Genomic DNA, 13,213 nt, shown 5'->3' on the forward strand with positions numbered 1-13,213 from the left:
AACCGCCTAGTTGGCCGCCGAGACCGCCTAGCTCACCGCCAAGACCGCCCAGTTGGCCGCCTAGACATCGCCTAATACCCTTGCAGATTTATTGAACGTTTTTGGAAAAATCACGGCGACGGTCCGACGCCCAACGCCTAGGCGGGCGCCTTGACCGCGTTTTAGAACACTGCTTCCATGAAATGAAAACTATTTATTTAAAAATTAAATATCATAAAAATGGACGCACTATTTTCTATATTCAATTAGACAAAGCATTTCTTTTCTTGTTTATCTTAAAAAAAAAAAAAGGAAGAATGCAATAAAAGACAAAAGAATGATAGAAGCAGCAAAAGTAATAGCAAAATGTGGATGTTGCTGTTGTAACGCCCCGAAAATTCTAATTTGGAAGCTAATTTCTAAGGTAGGCCCGAAAATTTTTTCTTAGCAAATTTCAATAAAAGATTAATCTCAGTTATTTTATTATGGCTGTATCTAACCTCGTTAGACTGCCTATGTACCCTGCGAAGGGATCAAGCCATTCGTAGTTCACAAATTCAATTTCTAACTCATTTCCGAAAATTATTCAAGTGACTAACAATCACTAACTAGATTCAAACAAGTGAATCATACCAAATGCATATCAAATATGGTTGCAGAATATCGAAATATGCATAAAATGGTAGCATCGGCTCACTGGCTACGTGCTGCCGCGCGTGGCAATTTCCAGCGAACGGAAACCCCAAATTTTGATGAACTCTAAAAATTACCAAATTTTACAGGGTTGTAAAACACAATAAGGGGAAGAACTTTTATACTTAGGCCGAAGCCTAGTTCAGTCGGGAAGTGGCCGGAATACCCCTCAAATCGCCGGAAACCCCGATTTGGGTAGTTGTTGATTCGCCACCAAAACGAACTCCGCCGCCTCATCCAAGGCTTGGGCCTCATTAAAGCCCCCAGATGCACCCGTGGATTTATGGCTTTGATTTGTGAATTTGGGTTTGAAACCTAGAATTCTAACACCATAGGGATGTTGGGCTCAATGAGAGCTTTCCATAGACACTAGAATCATCTTGAACGGATGTTGAACGAATGAGTTAGAGCCGGGTCAAGGAACCGGGTCGAGTCGGGTTGTACGAATCCAAAAGGATCCGGTGCTCCCTCACCTCCCTCATTTCTCTCTCTTCTTCCTTTGTCGATTCGTTCTCTTCCCCCCTCATTTTCTCTCCCGTATCCCTATTCTTCTTCAAGATTTCTAGCCACAATCACTGGCAATACCAACATCAGAAAATTTTTGCCATAATCATTATTAGCAAAACAAATACCATAAATTCCAACCGTAACCATCATCGGCCAAATAAATATCAGAATTTCAAGCCATAATCACCAGTGGCTAAATAAATATCATAATTTTAAGCCAACAATTAAAATTGGCAAATCAAATATAAGAAACTCCAGCCAAAATCATTGGAATTTCTAATCATAATCACTGGTAAAATCACTTACCATTATTGGCTATACATAGCTGTCACCATCATTCACCTTTAGAAATCGTGTGCCAACATAATCCAACTTGATGACTGGTCCAGTGACCGATTACCCTTACTTCAATCTGACCACAACATCACGAAGTAGGGTAACAAGAGTGTCCATTTAATCCTACACCACAGATCCAAGTACCCTTCCCACGAGATATGGTACAAGTCCGTCCGTGTAGGCCTCTAGAGGTTTAGGAGATCGAAACCCAAGGCAACACACGGTGCCCTTCACTCCCAATGCCTTTCAATCTAGGAATGTCCATTTCCAACAACTATACCACATAGACTATCCCGCAGGAGTAGCCCATCTGTATAACACCCTCTGAAGGTTTAAGGGATCGAAACCTAGGGGAAACTCACAATCCCTTTCACTCTCAGGTCATCAAAATCATCCATGGAACCTGCATTTCCCATCCACAGAACCTGTACTCACATCCCCACACGTGAGTGATTCACAATACATATATGTATCTCACACATTCATAGAAATTATGAAATATTGTAGCCCCAATGCAAATCATAATTCCTAGTAACAAAACTCCATAATCATCACGGAAATTGCACCATGCCACATAAGTGAGTAATCTACCATGTATATATATCACATGAATGCCACTTTATTCACAAAATTTTGAAATAATGCATTCACAATGCATATGCAATTCACATAAATGCCTCATGATGCATAAAACTAAAGAAATATTGCAATATCACTGCAATCATACACACACACACACATATATATTCACTCTCCTGCCAATGCAAGATTCATAATACGTGTGTATTTCACATTAATACCACATTAATCATAGAAATTATGAATAATGCATATCAATGCAAATCATAATTCACATAGCACTTTGTTCACAAACTTTATGAAATAATGCATTCACATTGCATATCATATTTTACAACAATAAGAATTCAAGAATATTCCACACACGTCAGTGATTCGCAATATATATACGTTTCACATAAATGCCTCATTATTCATTGGAATTATGAAATAATGCAATCTCAATGCTAATCATAATTCACACCAACATGAACTCGAGAATATTGCATACTGTAAAGCAGGATCATTCGCTCTGATACCAATTTGTAACGCCCTAAAAATTCTAATTTGGAAGCTAATTTCTAAGGTAGGCCTGAAAACCTTTTCTTAGCAAATTTCAATAAAAGATTAATCTCAGTTATTTTATTATGGTTGTATCTAACCTCGTCAGACTGCCTATGTACTTTACAAAGGGATTAAGCCATTCGTAGTTCACATATTCAATTTTTAACTCATTTCAGAAAATCATTCAAGTGACTAACAATCACTAAGTAGATTCAAACAAGTGAATCATACCAAATGCATATCAAATATGGTTGCAGAATATTGAAATACGCATAAAATAGTAGTGTCGACTCACTAGCCACGTGCCGCCCTAGCGTGGCAGTTTCCGGCGAATGGAAACCCCAAATTCCGACGAACTTTAAAAATTACCAAATTTTATAGGGTTGTAGAACACAACAAGGGGAAGAACTTTTATACCTGGGTTGAAGCCTAGTTCGGCCTGGAAGTGGCCGGAATACCCTTGGAACCGCTTGAAACCCTGATTTAGGTAGTTGTTGATTCGCCACCAAAATGAACTCCGCCGCCTCATCCAAGGCTTGGGCCTTGCTCTTGGGGTTGAGAGGAGTCTTTTGATGGTGGTCATCGACGGTGAAGCTCGCCAGAGCCATCGAAAAAAGGTTAAAGCCGTCAGATGCACCCATGTGTTTGTGGCTTCAATTTGTGAATTTGGATTTGAAACCTAGAATTCTAACACCATAAGGATGTTGGGCTCGATGAGAGCTTTCCATAGACACTGGAATCACCTCGAACGGATGTCGAACAGAGAAGTTAAAGTCTGGTCAAGGAACCGGGTCGGGTCGGATTGTACAGATCCAAAAGGAAGGATTCGGTGCTCCCTCACCTCCTTCCTTTCTCTCCCTTCTTCCTCTGCCGATTCGTTCTCTTCCCCCCTCATTTTCTCTCCTGTATCCCTTATTTCCCTTATCTCTTCATCACAGCCACACACGTGGCACTCCTATTTCTCCAGAAAATATGGAGCCATCTAATTTAATGGCAAAATAATTATTTTTCCCTCAACTGCAATCATTAATAACTCATTCATTATAACACCGTTTCACAAATGGTTTTCGCCTACACGCTCGTGGAATCGTCCTCAATCCAAATTTGCCAAGAAATGCGATAAAATATACGAAGATAAAATACGTCCTCATAAAATTACCTTTAGTCAACGAGAGACATTTTTGTCTTTTCACTTTCCGATAAAAAAATTCCACATAATCATATATTTTTAATTTTTTTAGGGTATTACAACTGCTGCAGTGCATGTCCCATAAAAAGAAGAAGTAGCGGTCCAACTGTAAATTCCTCAACATGATCAGATTATTAACATTTTCTAAAAAATATGAACTGTGATTTGCCAAAGCATAAATTTTTGAAAAATATTTGCTCGTGATAAAACATAAAAGTAGTCTAGCATAGTAGAGAAGAAGGAAAAGTCGGACAATATTTTTGAAAGAGAGAAAGAGAGAGAATGGAGCAACAGATGAAGGAGATAGAAGTGTGAAAAGACTTTACCATTATAAAGCATATTTTGGTCACTTACACTGTAAAGAAAAAAATTCAATGATGTCATTTTCACATTTATTAACTTTTGTCTTACTTTGAAATGTTTAAAAAGTGTTGTCTCAATATATAATTAAGTATTAAAAGTATACTCTATGTGTAATTTTTCAAAAAAAAAAAAACGTCTCTCTTTCAGAAAAAAAATAACTTTTAAATCCTTATTTAATTAATTACTGAAACATTGGAATAAATTACTTTAAATAATTAATAAATAAATTCTAAAAAAAAAATTAGCGGAATTTTATTTTTAGAATGTAAATTTTCTTGTTTGGTAACATAAAAGAACAATATAATTTGAATACGAAATTTGTTAATTTTAAATTCTCACCATAGAAATTGAAAATATTTATTTACATAGAATTTAAACTTAAAAATTAAAGATTTCAAATTCCAATTTTTTTTTCCACGTAAAAATTCTAAATTTCTATTTTATGAATTCAGAATCGATGTATGTCAATTTATAAATTTTAATTTTTGTCAAAATTTAAAATTTATTTTCCCCATCCAAACTGATATTCCTTCTTCAACATCTCACATGCCCACCACCGCCAAAACCCAATTCCTCAAACGGCACAAAAATCGTCGCTCCTCAAACAATTCCTCACCATGATCATCGACATCCTAGTACTATACGCCTTCCTCACTTATGCCGCCACTTCCAACCTCGAGAACGCCCTATGTTCGTTCTCCACCGCTTCCAATTCGATCTCTTTTGATGTGTTTGTTTCCCGTAAAATACACCTAGACTTAGGGGGACTTTGTAAAAATCTTAATTGACTACTCAACGATTTGGATGTATTCTATAAAATTCTCTCAAATCTTAATTTGACTACACCATGATTTCAAACTCTTTTAAAATCTTCTTTCAAAATCATAGTTGAATACACCCGGATTTTAGAGTCTATTAAAATCCCACCAGATCCTATTTGACTACACCAGTTTCCTGGAGGCACATAATACTTATTCTTCTTCTCACCATATCTTTCATTACCTCTATAGATTTTCCTATTAAGGTTCCTATATCCCATGTTCCTAAACGTATTATACTATGTTGAGTCCTACTCTTATGTCCTAACTTCCTTGACCTTACCTGTTTAGTATGGTCAAAATACTTCTTGTGCATTTCCTGGATAATGTTGATGTCATCATATGCTTCCAAACAACTTTGAGTGGAGTTGTTCAAAAGAAGCTTCTACAACACCCTTGCTTGTTTAACATTGCATTAGAGCGCCGATTGAGATACAACAACCTATGTTAACTTATCATTGTGTCCGGGCCGCACAACGTATCACCTCTGGAGGACGATCTAACTTTAGCGCAATTTTGTTTAGGATTCATATCACATGGGACCTGACGTGAAAATAGAGTGCCCCATGTTGACTATCTAATACCTTCCCCTTTCTCCTTTATCCGGCTCGAGATCAATAGCGTAAGATAAACTTTAACATGCAGAGTTAAAAACTAGTGTAGCTAATTTTTTCTTGAACTTTAATTTTAACCGGTTACTCCCTTGAACTTTTATAAATAGCCAATTTCCTTCCTAACGCTAGATTTTAAAAAATTTCATCCAATTTTTTTATCCATTTTGATCATGGGTACAACACCTGACAACTGTATGAGAGCAAAAAGAATGGAAAATTAGATGAAAAATTTAAAATCTAACGCTGGGGAAAAAAGCAGCTATTTATAAAATTTTACGGGGGATACAAAAGATAAAGTTCAGAAAGAAATTGGTTAATTATAAAAGTTTAGGAGATAATCGGTTAAAATTAAAGTTTAGAGAGAAAATTAGCACCTATACACAAATTCAGGAGGCAAACCAATAAATACCTTTAAATGTATTATTTATTTTAAAAATTAAAGATGATATTAAGTTTCATCTTGATATGTGAACTACTTGTAGAACAAAAAAAACGAAGCAAAAAACGTCTTCTTTTTTTTTTTTTTTGAGTAAGCAAAAAACGTTTTGGACCAAAATAAGAAAACCCAATACCCAATTGGGATAGTAGCATTATTATACCATACTAACCGAATTTCATGGCATATGGAAAATTTGGTATGGTAATGGTATTAAATTTCGACATTCTAAAAGTTTGATATGATAATTGTATGGTAACTGTACCAAACTCACTTTGATTGAGAATAGCGTATATAAAATAGGTTTATCGTCACGTGACGTCTCGATTAATTATATATTATTATATAAGGAAAAACTTACATATTAATAAATTATTAGACAATAGTCATCACGTAACGCTCAACCTGTTCTAGTTATAATGCTAGAGAGAATAAACTTTTAAACTAAATTTACAAACCAAATGATATGTTAATAATAAAAAATAAGCACATTAATCAATACTTAAATAATAATCTTATCACCAATAACCACATTATTTAGTTCCCGAAATTTGATGTCCATATTACCTTAAAATGTTGTTCTCCTAGCGTTGTTACCCTATCGAAAAGAAGAGAGAAAGCTCAGAAGGAAACGTGGAGAAGAGATAGAGCGGTGAGACAAAGGGAAATGGAGGGAGAAGCAGCCGCAGCAGAAGGGCGGCATCCTCTGAAACCCCATCCTCTTTTCAATAACCATAACAGCTGGAAACATAAGGTCTCTATCACACAAACCACGAACAATCCAAGTTTATGAGTCATACATTATTATTTCGTAATTTTAATCCTTGCTTGGATTTTTTATTCAATTTTATGATCCAGTTTATTTTGATTATACAGATTATGTATAATTTGAAAATATTTGTTAGTGTGTATTGTATGTAAGCTTAGCAAACTGTAATTGGTATCTGTAATTTGTTTTGCAGCTGAGAGAGAACTGTTACAAAAGGGTTCGAGAAGACAGAAGGCGGTTGCTTTGGAAGATGAGAATGCTGCCCACTCCACAAATTCTCAATCATATTCCAAATGTACTCCACGGTCTTCACTCTGTCCCTAATTTTTTTCTTTCTTTCCTTTTATTTTCTCTGTGAGAATTTGGTTTGCACTTTCCAATTATATTTGTGGAACTTGTGTTTGCAGGGTTTGATCAAATCTGCATTCCAGGACATAGTTTCTGCTGAATTGGAAAAAATTAAGGAATCGTCATTGGATGAAAATGTAAGGAGTTCAACATCTGTCCCTGAGGCCAATGATGTGTTATGGGAATACGATGGCCTTACAAATATATACCAAGGTGATTGTGAAGAGATATTGTTAGCAATGCAAAGGATCTTTTATGAAGACCTGACTACTCATCCAACTAGAAAAGAAGGTGAAAAATTCGGTGCTTTTTTCCCGATGAAATTATAAGCTCAATTGTTGTATCAGAAGTCTCTTGACTATCAACTGTTATAATTTACTCTAGCTCTTTGCAGAAACAGAAATATGTGTTGAAACATGGGAAGATGAAGAGGATGAGTATTTGTCCCAGGCAATTTATGAGCATATGCAACTGAATGACAAGCAGGTATAACAGCAAAAGTTATGGTTATTCCCATGCAACAATTTATACGAATTTGTATCCAGTTTACACATTTTATTGTATCATAATAATTGTTAATCATTGAATTTATGATTAGTGATATTATCAATTAATTCTTTATTATGATATTGGTATTGTAATGAAAAACTGTACTCAAGCAACTGTATGCTTGGCATCTCAGAGAGTATCACTTTAGCTGTTGATTAACTCCAAAGTACGTTTAATGTTGTCATTGTTTCTTTTTAAACCCAATTATCTGTTGTAATGAACATTGACCCTCCCTATAAAGAGCTAGTTATATAATTTTATTTTCCCCAAAGATGGTTTTAGCAAAATATGGAAGATAATATTATTTCCTAACTTTTATTAGAGTAATATTAGAAGTATCATATTTCTTGAGAGCACCTCTAGTGGTGTGGTGTGTCTTAACAACAAGCTATACTAGAAGCCTAAGATTTCTTGACTACACCAGAGTTAAAACTTGATCTGAGCTTCAGCTTCTAGATCATGTGTTATTTGGTGGAAGAATATGGTCATTCTAACGTAAGTTTCCCCCACATAAGGAAACTTTTGGCTCCATCCCTGCTTGCCCTGCACAAAGAAGTGTGATCCAAAGGGTAAATTGTGAAACCAAGATCTCTAGACTGAATTACTGAAGATTACATGAGGCAAATATAACCAAGATGGTTGAGGAGATAGGGTGAGAAGATTCTAAAGTCCATGTGTTGAGTCTCACATGGCCTACTTACGTTCAGGGGAATGCTATATATGTGAGCTTACTATCTCTTATAATCACAGGCCTTTTCTGCTCATGAAGGCTAGGTTAAGCGCCAAGTGGTAATTATATGACCATGTGGATGGGGGTCATTCAAATCAGGAGTAAGAGAACTTGGAGCTCTTAATCAGGCTATCTTGTGCTTATGGATTTTATTATGCCTAAGCTGATTTTTTATTAAGGAACATTCTTGTAATTTTTTTCAGGAAAAGAAAAAATAAAACAAAATAGATAAGTTGTGCCATAAATGAAGGCTTGATTCACAAACTATGTCAGGAAATGAAGGTTGAAATGAATGACCTGACCATCAAGTAGGACCCAAATAAAGCCTTATGACATGATTAAGATGAGATCTTTGCTGTTTTCTCTGTTCCAGTTGCTTATTTTCTTGCTATTTGAGCAAAATCTGCATACTAGTGAACATTCCGTTACAGCAGCAGCAAGTTTGATTCTATGGCTAAATCATTCTTCTCTATTTGTTAGTATTATAACTTTAGTTCCAATATTTTATTACAGCTGTGGTCCCAGCTTCTAATTATTTTTCCAGTCAAATTACTTCCTTATCTATCAAAGTGTGGTAAAATTAATGACAGCATGCTATATGCTTTATATCCATGTGAGAAAAAGGCTAAATCATTCCTCACTATCAGTCCCTTCTTCTTTGGTACTGATTAGATTGTTTTGGCTGTAATGCTAGATGGACAGGGAGGAAGTTTGGTGCCCCGTCTGTAAGCACGGAGTACTACAAGAGAATTACAACCTAATATACTGCACTTTATGCAAAGTTCAGCTCAACAAAGCCAATGAGGTATTGTTATCTCCTTATGTTTTTATTTATGCTTATGCGTTATAATGCAGATATCATAATCCAAAATTTGACCAAGTTCTCCATAATTTTTGAAGGACGTAAAGAAATAAAAATCTCGATTCCCAAATTCCCAAATAGCATGTTTTGTGGTTTTGGAAAGGGCAAGAAATAAATCGTGCTGTATAGATAGTAGATATGGGTGACAGTGCGATTGAAATGCATTTTGTTTGGTTTTTTTTTTTTTTTTTTTTCACCCAGAAAAACAAGCAAAGGGAGTTTTAAACTTGTCTGAGTTCTGGTCAGCGTGCTCTCCACTAGTATAAGATACTAGCTATCAAAAGATTTTAAAAGACATCATTTATTAAGTTATATGCATGAATGCGCCACTTCTATAATTTTTACTCGTTTCCTTGTTATATATTGTGAAAAAGGTCTCCTTGAAAATGTAATTCCAAATGACATTAGTATAAGTAGTTTGTCAATTTGATTAATCATCTTGACCATCATATGGTTATTTAGTAGTATATTTCCTGTTACTACTTCAGAAAAAGAAAATTCATTTATATTACGAGTTAAAAATTCCAGGTTAATTTGGAAATAATGCGGGGCAGGCTAGCAGAAGTTCACACAGAGCATCTTGATCGTGGCTGCAAACTGAAACCCAAGTTTTGCATCGAGACTAGATTTAATATAACTGCACTGTACGTTTTCTGTGCTGGTTGTAATACATTTGAGATTGTAATATAGACTACAGCATCTTGATCGTGTTCACTATGTAATATTCACTACTTGTTTTCCGAAATTTTCAGCATGCACACGCACTGTTTCCATAGGGAAAGCTGTTACAACCACCCCCATATTTTTATTCTATTTCTATTTTCCCCTAGAACATATTTTAAATCTATCAATTTAATCCTTTATCTCTTTTAATCCTAACCCTTGATCTAGATTCCCTATCTCTCCTAAACTGCCAAGTGGCAGGTTCTCAGAGCTCTTCTCTTCCCTCTCTTCCCGAGTGTCCCCTTGCAAATCTCTCTCTCTGTCACGGGAACTCTCCTCTCTCCCTTCACTCCCTGCACCGTGACTAGCCAAGCATCCTGCATGCAGCTCTAGTGTAGACCATCATCATCATCTCCCTTGCACCATCTCTATCTCTCTCTCCGTCGCAGCGAGGTCAGGGAGCCCAGAGAAAGGACCTCCGATGGATTTCTCCATTTCTTCCGGCTAGGTAAGTTAGATTTTCCTTTTGAAATTCCCATTGTTGTTGTGGGACGTTGTGTGTTGAAAGTTATGTTGTTTTTCCAAAGTTTTGAGGACGGGAACGGCACGGGGAAACTCACCCGCATTTTCCGACGAAACCGTGACTTTCGAGGATTCTTTCCGAGCTCTCACAGCTGTTCACGGTGAAGCTAGGGTATGAAAAATACTCCATTCTCTTCCCTCTTCATTTTAGTACTTGGTTTGAGTAGTGGTTTATTTGTTCGCCATCGACCAGAGCCAGTGGCGGATCCAGGAAAAAATGTTTATGGGGTCATAGCGCGCGTAGCGCGAAATTTTTTTTTAGCCTCGTTTGGTACTTCGGACTGTATTGACTATTTCAGTCGGATAAGATAAATAGTCGTCGGATAGTACTAACTCCATTAGTCGGGCGTTTGGTGCAGTATCGAATTAATCTGTGCATGGAACAATAATAAAGTATAGGGACTGACCCAAGATTCTGGCATATAAATCACATCATAATTCGTTTATGTGGATTCATGCAAGTAAGTTTCACTTAAACTTCCTCTTTTATTGTCTTGTTACTGGCGTATCCAAATTTTTGCTTTCCCTGACAGCTTGATGTTTCAAATTAATTTCCGTATCTTCTTAATGTTCTCGTTCTCATATAGCACTCCTCCAACCCCTATCATTTCTTTATCAGAAAGACCAATTAAACTGGATAGAGTTATAAAAAGTAGCATGTATAAATATCATTCACTTGACAAAAATAGGCATGCAACCAAGCACACAACCAAGCTCATTTGAGTGGGCTGCTTCTTCTTCCTCTTCCTGCCCAGTTTTCGTTCAGGGCTTTTGTCGAACAGTTGGCGTGCCTCCGACCCCGACGACCCCAGCTCCAAGAGGTCGCATATGGGAGCTTCAAGGTTGTTTCCATGGTTTCCAAGGGGTCGTGCGACCCCGACGACCCCACTGTGGATCCGCCACTGACCGGAGCTATAACAGCTTCGGTGTTCTTCCCAGATAACACCCAGGCCACCAAGCCTTCTCAAAACACCCCGGGCCTTAGCCCTTACTTGGACCGGCCCAGTTCCCTTTTGGTTAATTGGCCTGCGGGCCGTGCATGTGCATGGAGTGTGTGTGTGTTTTGTGGGCCGTGCATGTGTGTGGTTTGTGTTTGTGTGTGTTGGGCTGATTGTATGTGTGGTGTGTGTGATATGTTATGCATGTGTGTGTTGTGTGTGTGTGTGTCCGTGTGTGTGTGTGGTGTGTGTGTGTAAGTATGTGTGTGCAGGTGTGGGCATGCGTGCTGTGCATGCATGTGTATGTGTGTGCTGGCGTGTGTGTGTGTTGTGTTGTGTGGGTTTGGGCTCAAGCCCAAACCACCACCCATTTTTTTTGTTCCTAGGCCTATCCAAAACCAAAACCCATTAGGTTCTTACCCTATTTAACCTAAACCTAAACCCTAATCCGAATCCAAACCCAAGACCCATTTCCATTTCTTAAAGTTCTATAGTTGGGAATTTTGAATAAATTGTACATTTTTGTGCTTAGGTGAAGTTGCTAGTGGAGATTTCCTTAATTATTTTCCGCACAACTCTGCTGCTACGGAGTATCTGTGAGTGGACCCCTTCTAAAATTACATGATTTCATAGTTTAATTGCATAAATGAATAGCATGCCTTGCGAGTTTATGAACTGATTTTATGTTAAGCATGTTTATGAAATATGTTGTTTATCGTCTCGTTTTTTGTGAGGAATTAATTGTTGGCCTATATTGAGCTATATTTTAAAATATCGTATTTTTTATAAAAACCATGAACTGGTAGACTATCTGTTGGATGACGATAGGATGATAGAGCATGTTTTAGAAACCCCTATTTATAATATAGACGATAGATGACTTTATACTATGAAGTGGTTATTTTTGAGAGGCGTAACTATTTGTGCGTACCTAGTGGACACTATGCTGCCTGGGGCGAGGATCTGGTGTTGGTAGATAGGCCGGGAGAAATAATCCCTAGCTACGGGCTGAGGGACACGGAGCAGGCATTGGGCCGGGAGTTGGTAATCTCTGACTACGGGCGTAGAGACCACGGTGCTGGCATAGGGTCAGGAGATATATTTATTTCAGTGATCTTACTAGTAGTACATCATGCGACGAGACGATCTGTGAGACGTTTGGTATTTTATTTTCCATGATGATTTTTGAGATATTTTTGGCATGCTAGGGTTTTCAGTAAAACCATCATTTATTATGCTAGTAGTTTTCTTTATATAAAGTGTGGGGGTTAATATCTTGATAACTGTTTTATTATTATTGTATTTATGAACTTGATCCACTCACCTTTATTATGCGCCCCCATCCAGGTCTTAGAAACGAGGGCTACGACACAACGTACGAGGCATTCCCCTACCAGTAGCAATCTATCACCCATTTGTGTGATATCCTGTAATGATCTTTCCTTTTGTGATATTGTTTTAGAACGTGTTCTGGGCACTCTAGACATTTCCTTAAACCTTGTTTATTACTTCTAGATTTTAATGTTTATTCATGAATATTTCCTCCTAATCATTACTCTTGTAATCAATAAATGGCTTTTGTCACCTTCAGGTGTCGGCCAGCACGTGTCTATTCGGGTATTAAGAGAATATCGGGGTCGGGACGTGTCAAAAGCAATGGGTTTTTTTTTTTTTAAATTTTTTTAATTCAAGAGTAATAAGTAATGAAACTTGCG

General features: G+C 37.0%; 1 protein-coding gene across 5 annotated transcripts; it reads left to right on the plus strand.

Annotated features, from left to right (window-relative positions):
- The first annotated feature begins 6,641 nt into the window (after nt 1–6,641).
- On the plus strand, nt 6,642–13,108 carry LOC126615960 (uncharacterized). Of its 5 annotated transcripts, none has more exons than XM_050283901.1 (10): nt 6,642–6,811; nt 7,020–7,121; nt 7,234–7,465; nt 7,569–7,660; nt 9,148–9,258; nt 9,844–9,959; nt 10,068–10,486; nt 10,566–10,672; nt 12,031–12,094; nt 12,846–13,108. In XM_050283901.1, exons 1-7 carry the CDS (start codon nt 6,725–6,727, stop codon nt 10,186–10,188), a joined length of 861 nt encoding a protein of 286 aa, XP_050139858.1. In that variant the 5' UTR covers nt 6,642–6,724; the 3' UTR covers nt 10,189–10,486; nt 10,566–10,672; nt 12,031–12,094; nt 12,846–13,108. The 5 variants fall into 5 exon arrangements, with proteins under 5 accessions (XP_050139858.1, XP_050139859.1, XP_050139863.1 ...); XM_050283902.1 differs by having other exon boundaries at nt 7,575–7,660; XM_050283906.1 differs by lacking the exons at nt 10,068–10,486; nt 10,566–10,672 and having other exon boundaries at nt 6,643–6,811.
- Nucleotides 13,109–13,213: the final 105 nt, after the last annotated feature.

The sequence above is a fragment of the Malus sylvestris genome, chromosome 3 (genome assembly GCF_916048215.2).
Source record: "Malus sylvestris chromosome 3, drMalSylv7.2, whole genome shotgun sequence".
NCBI classification, from domain to species: Eukaryota; Viridiplantae; Streptophyta; class Magnoliopsida; order Rosales; family Rosaceae; genus Malus; species Malus sylvestris.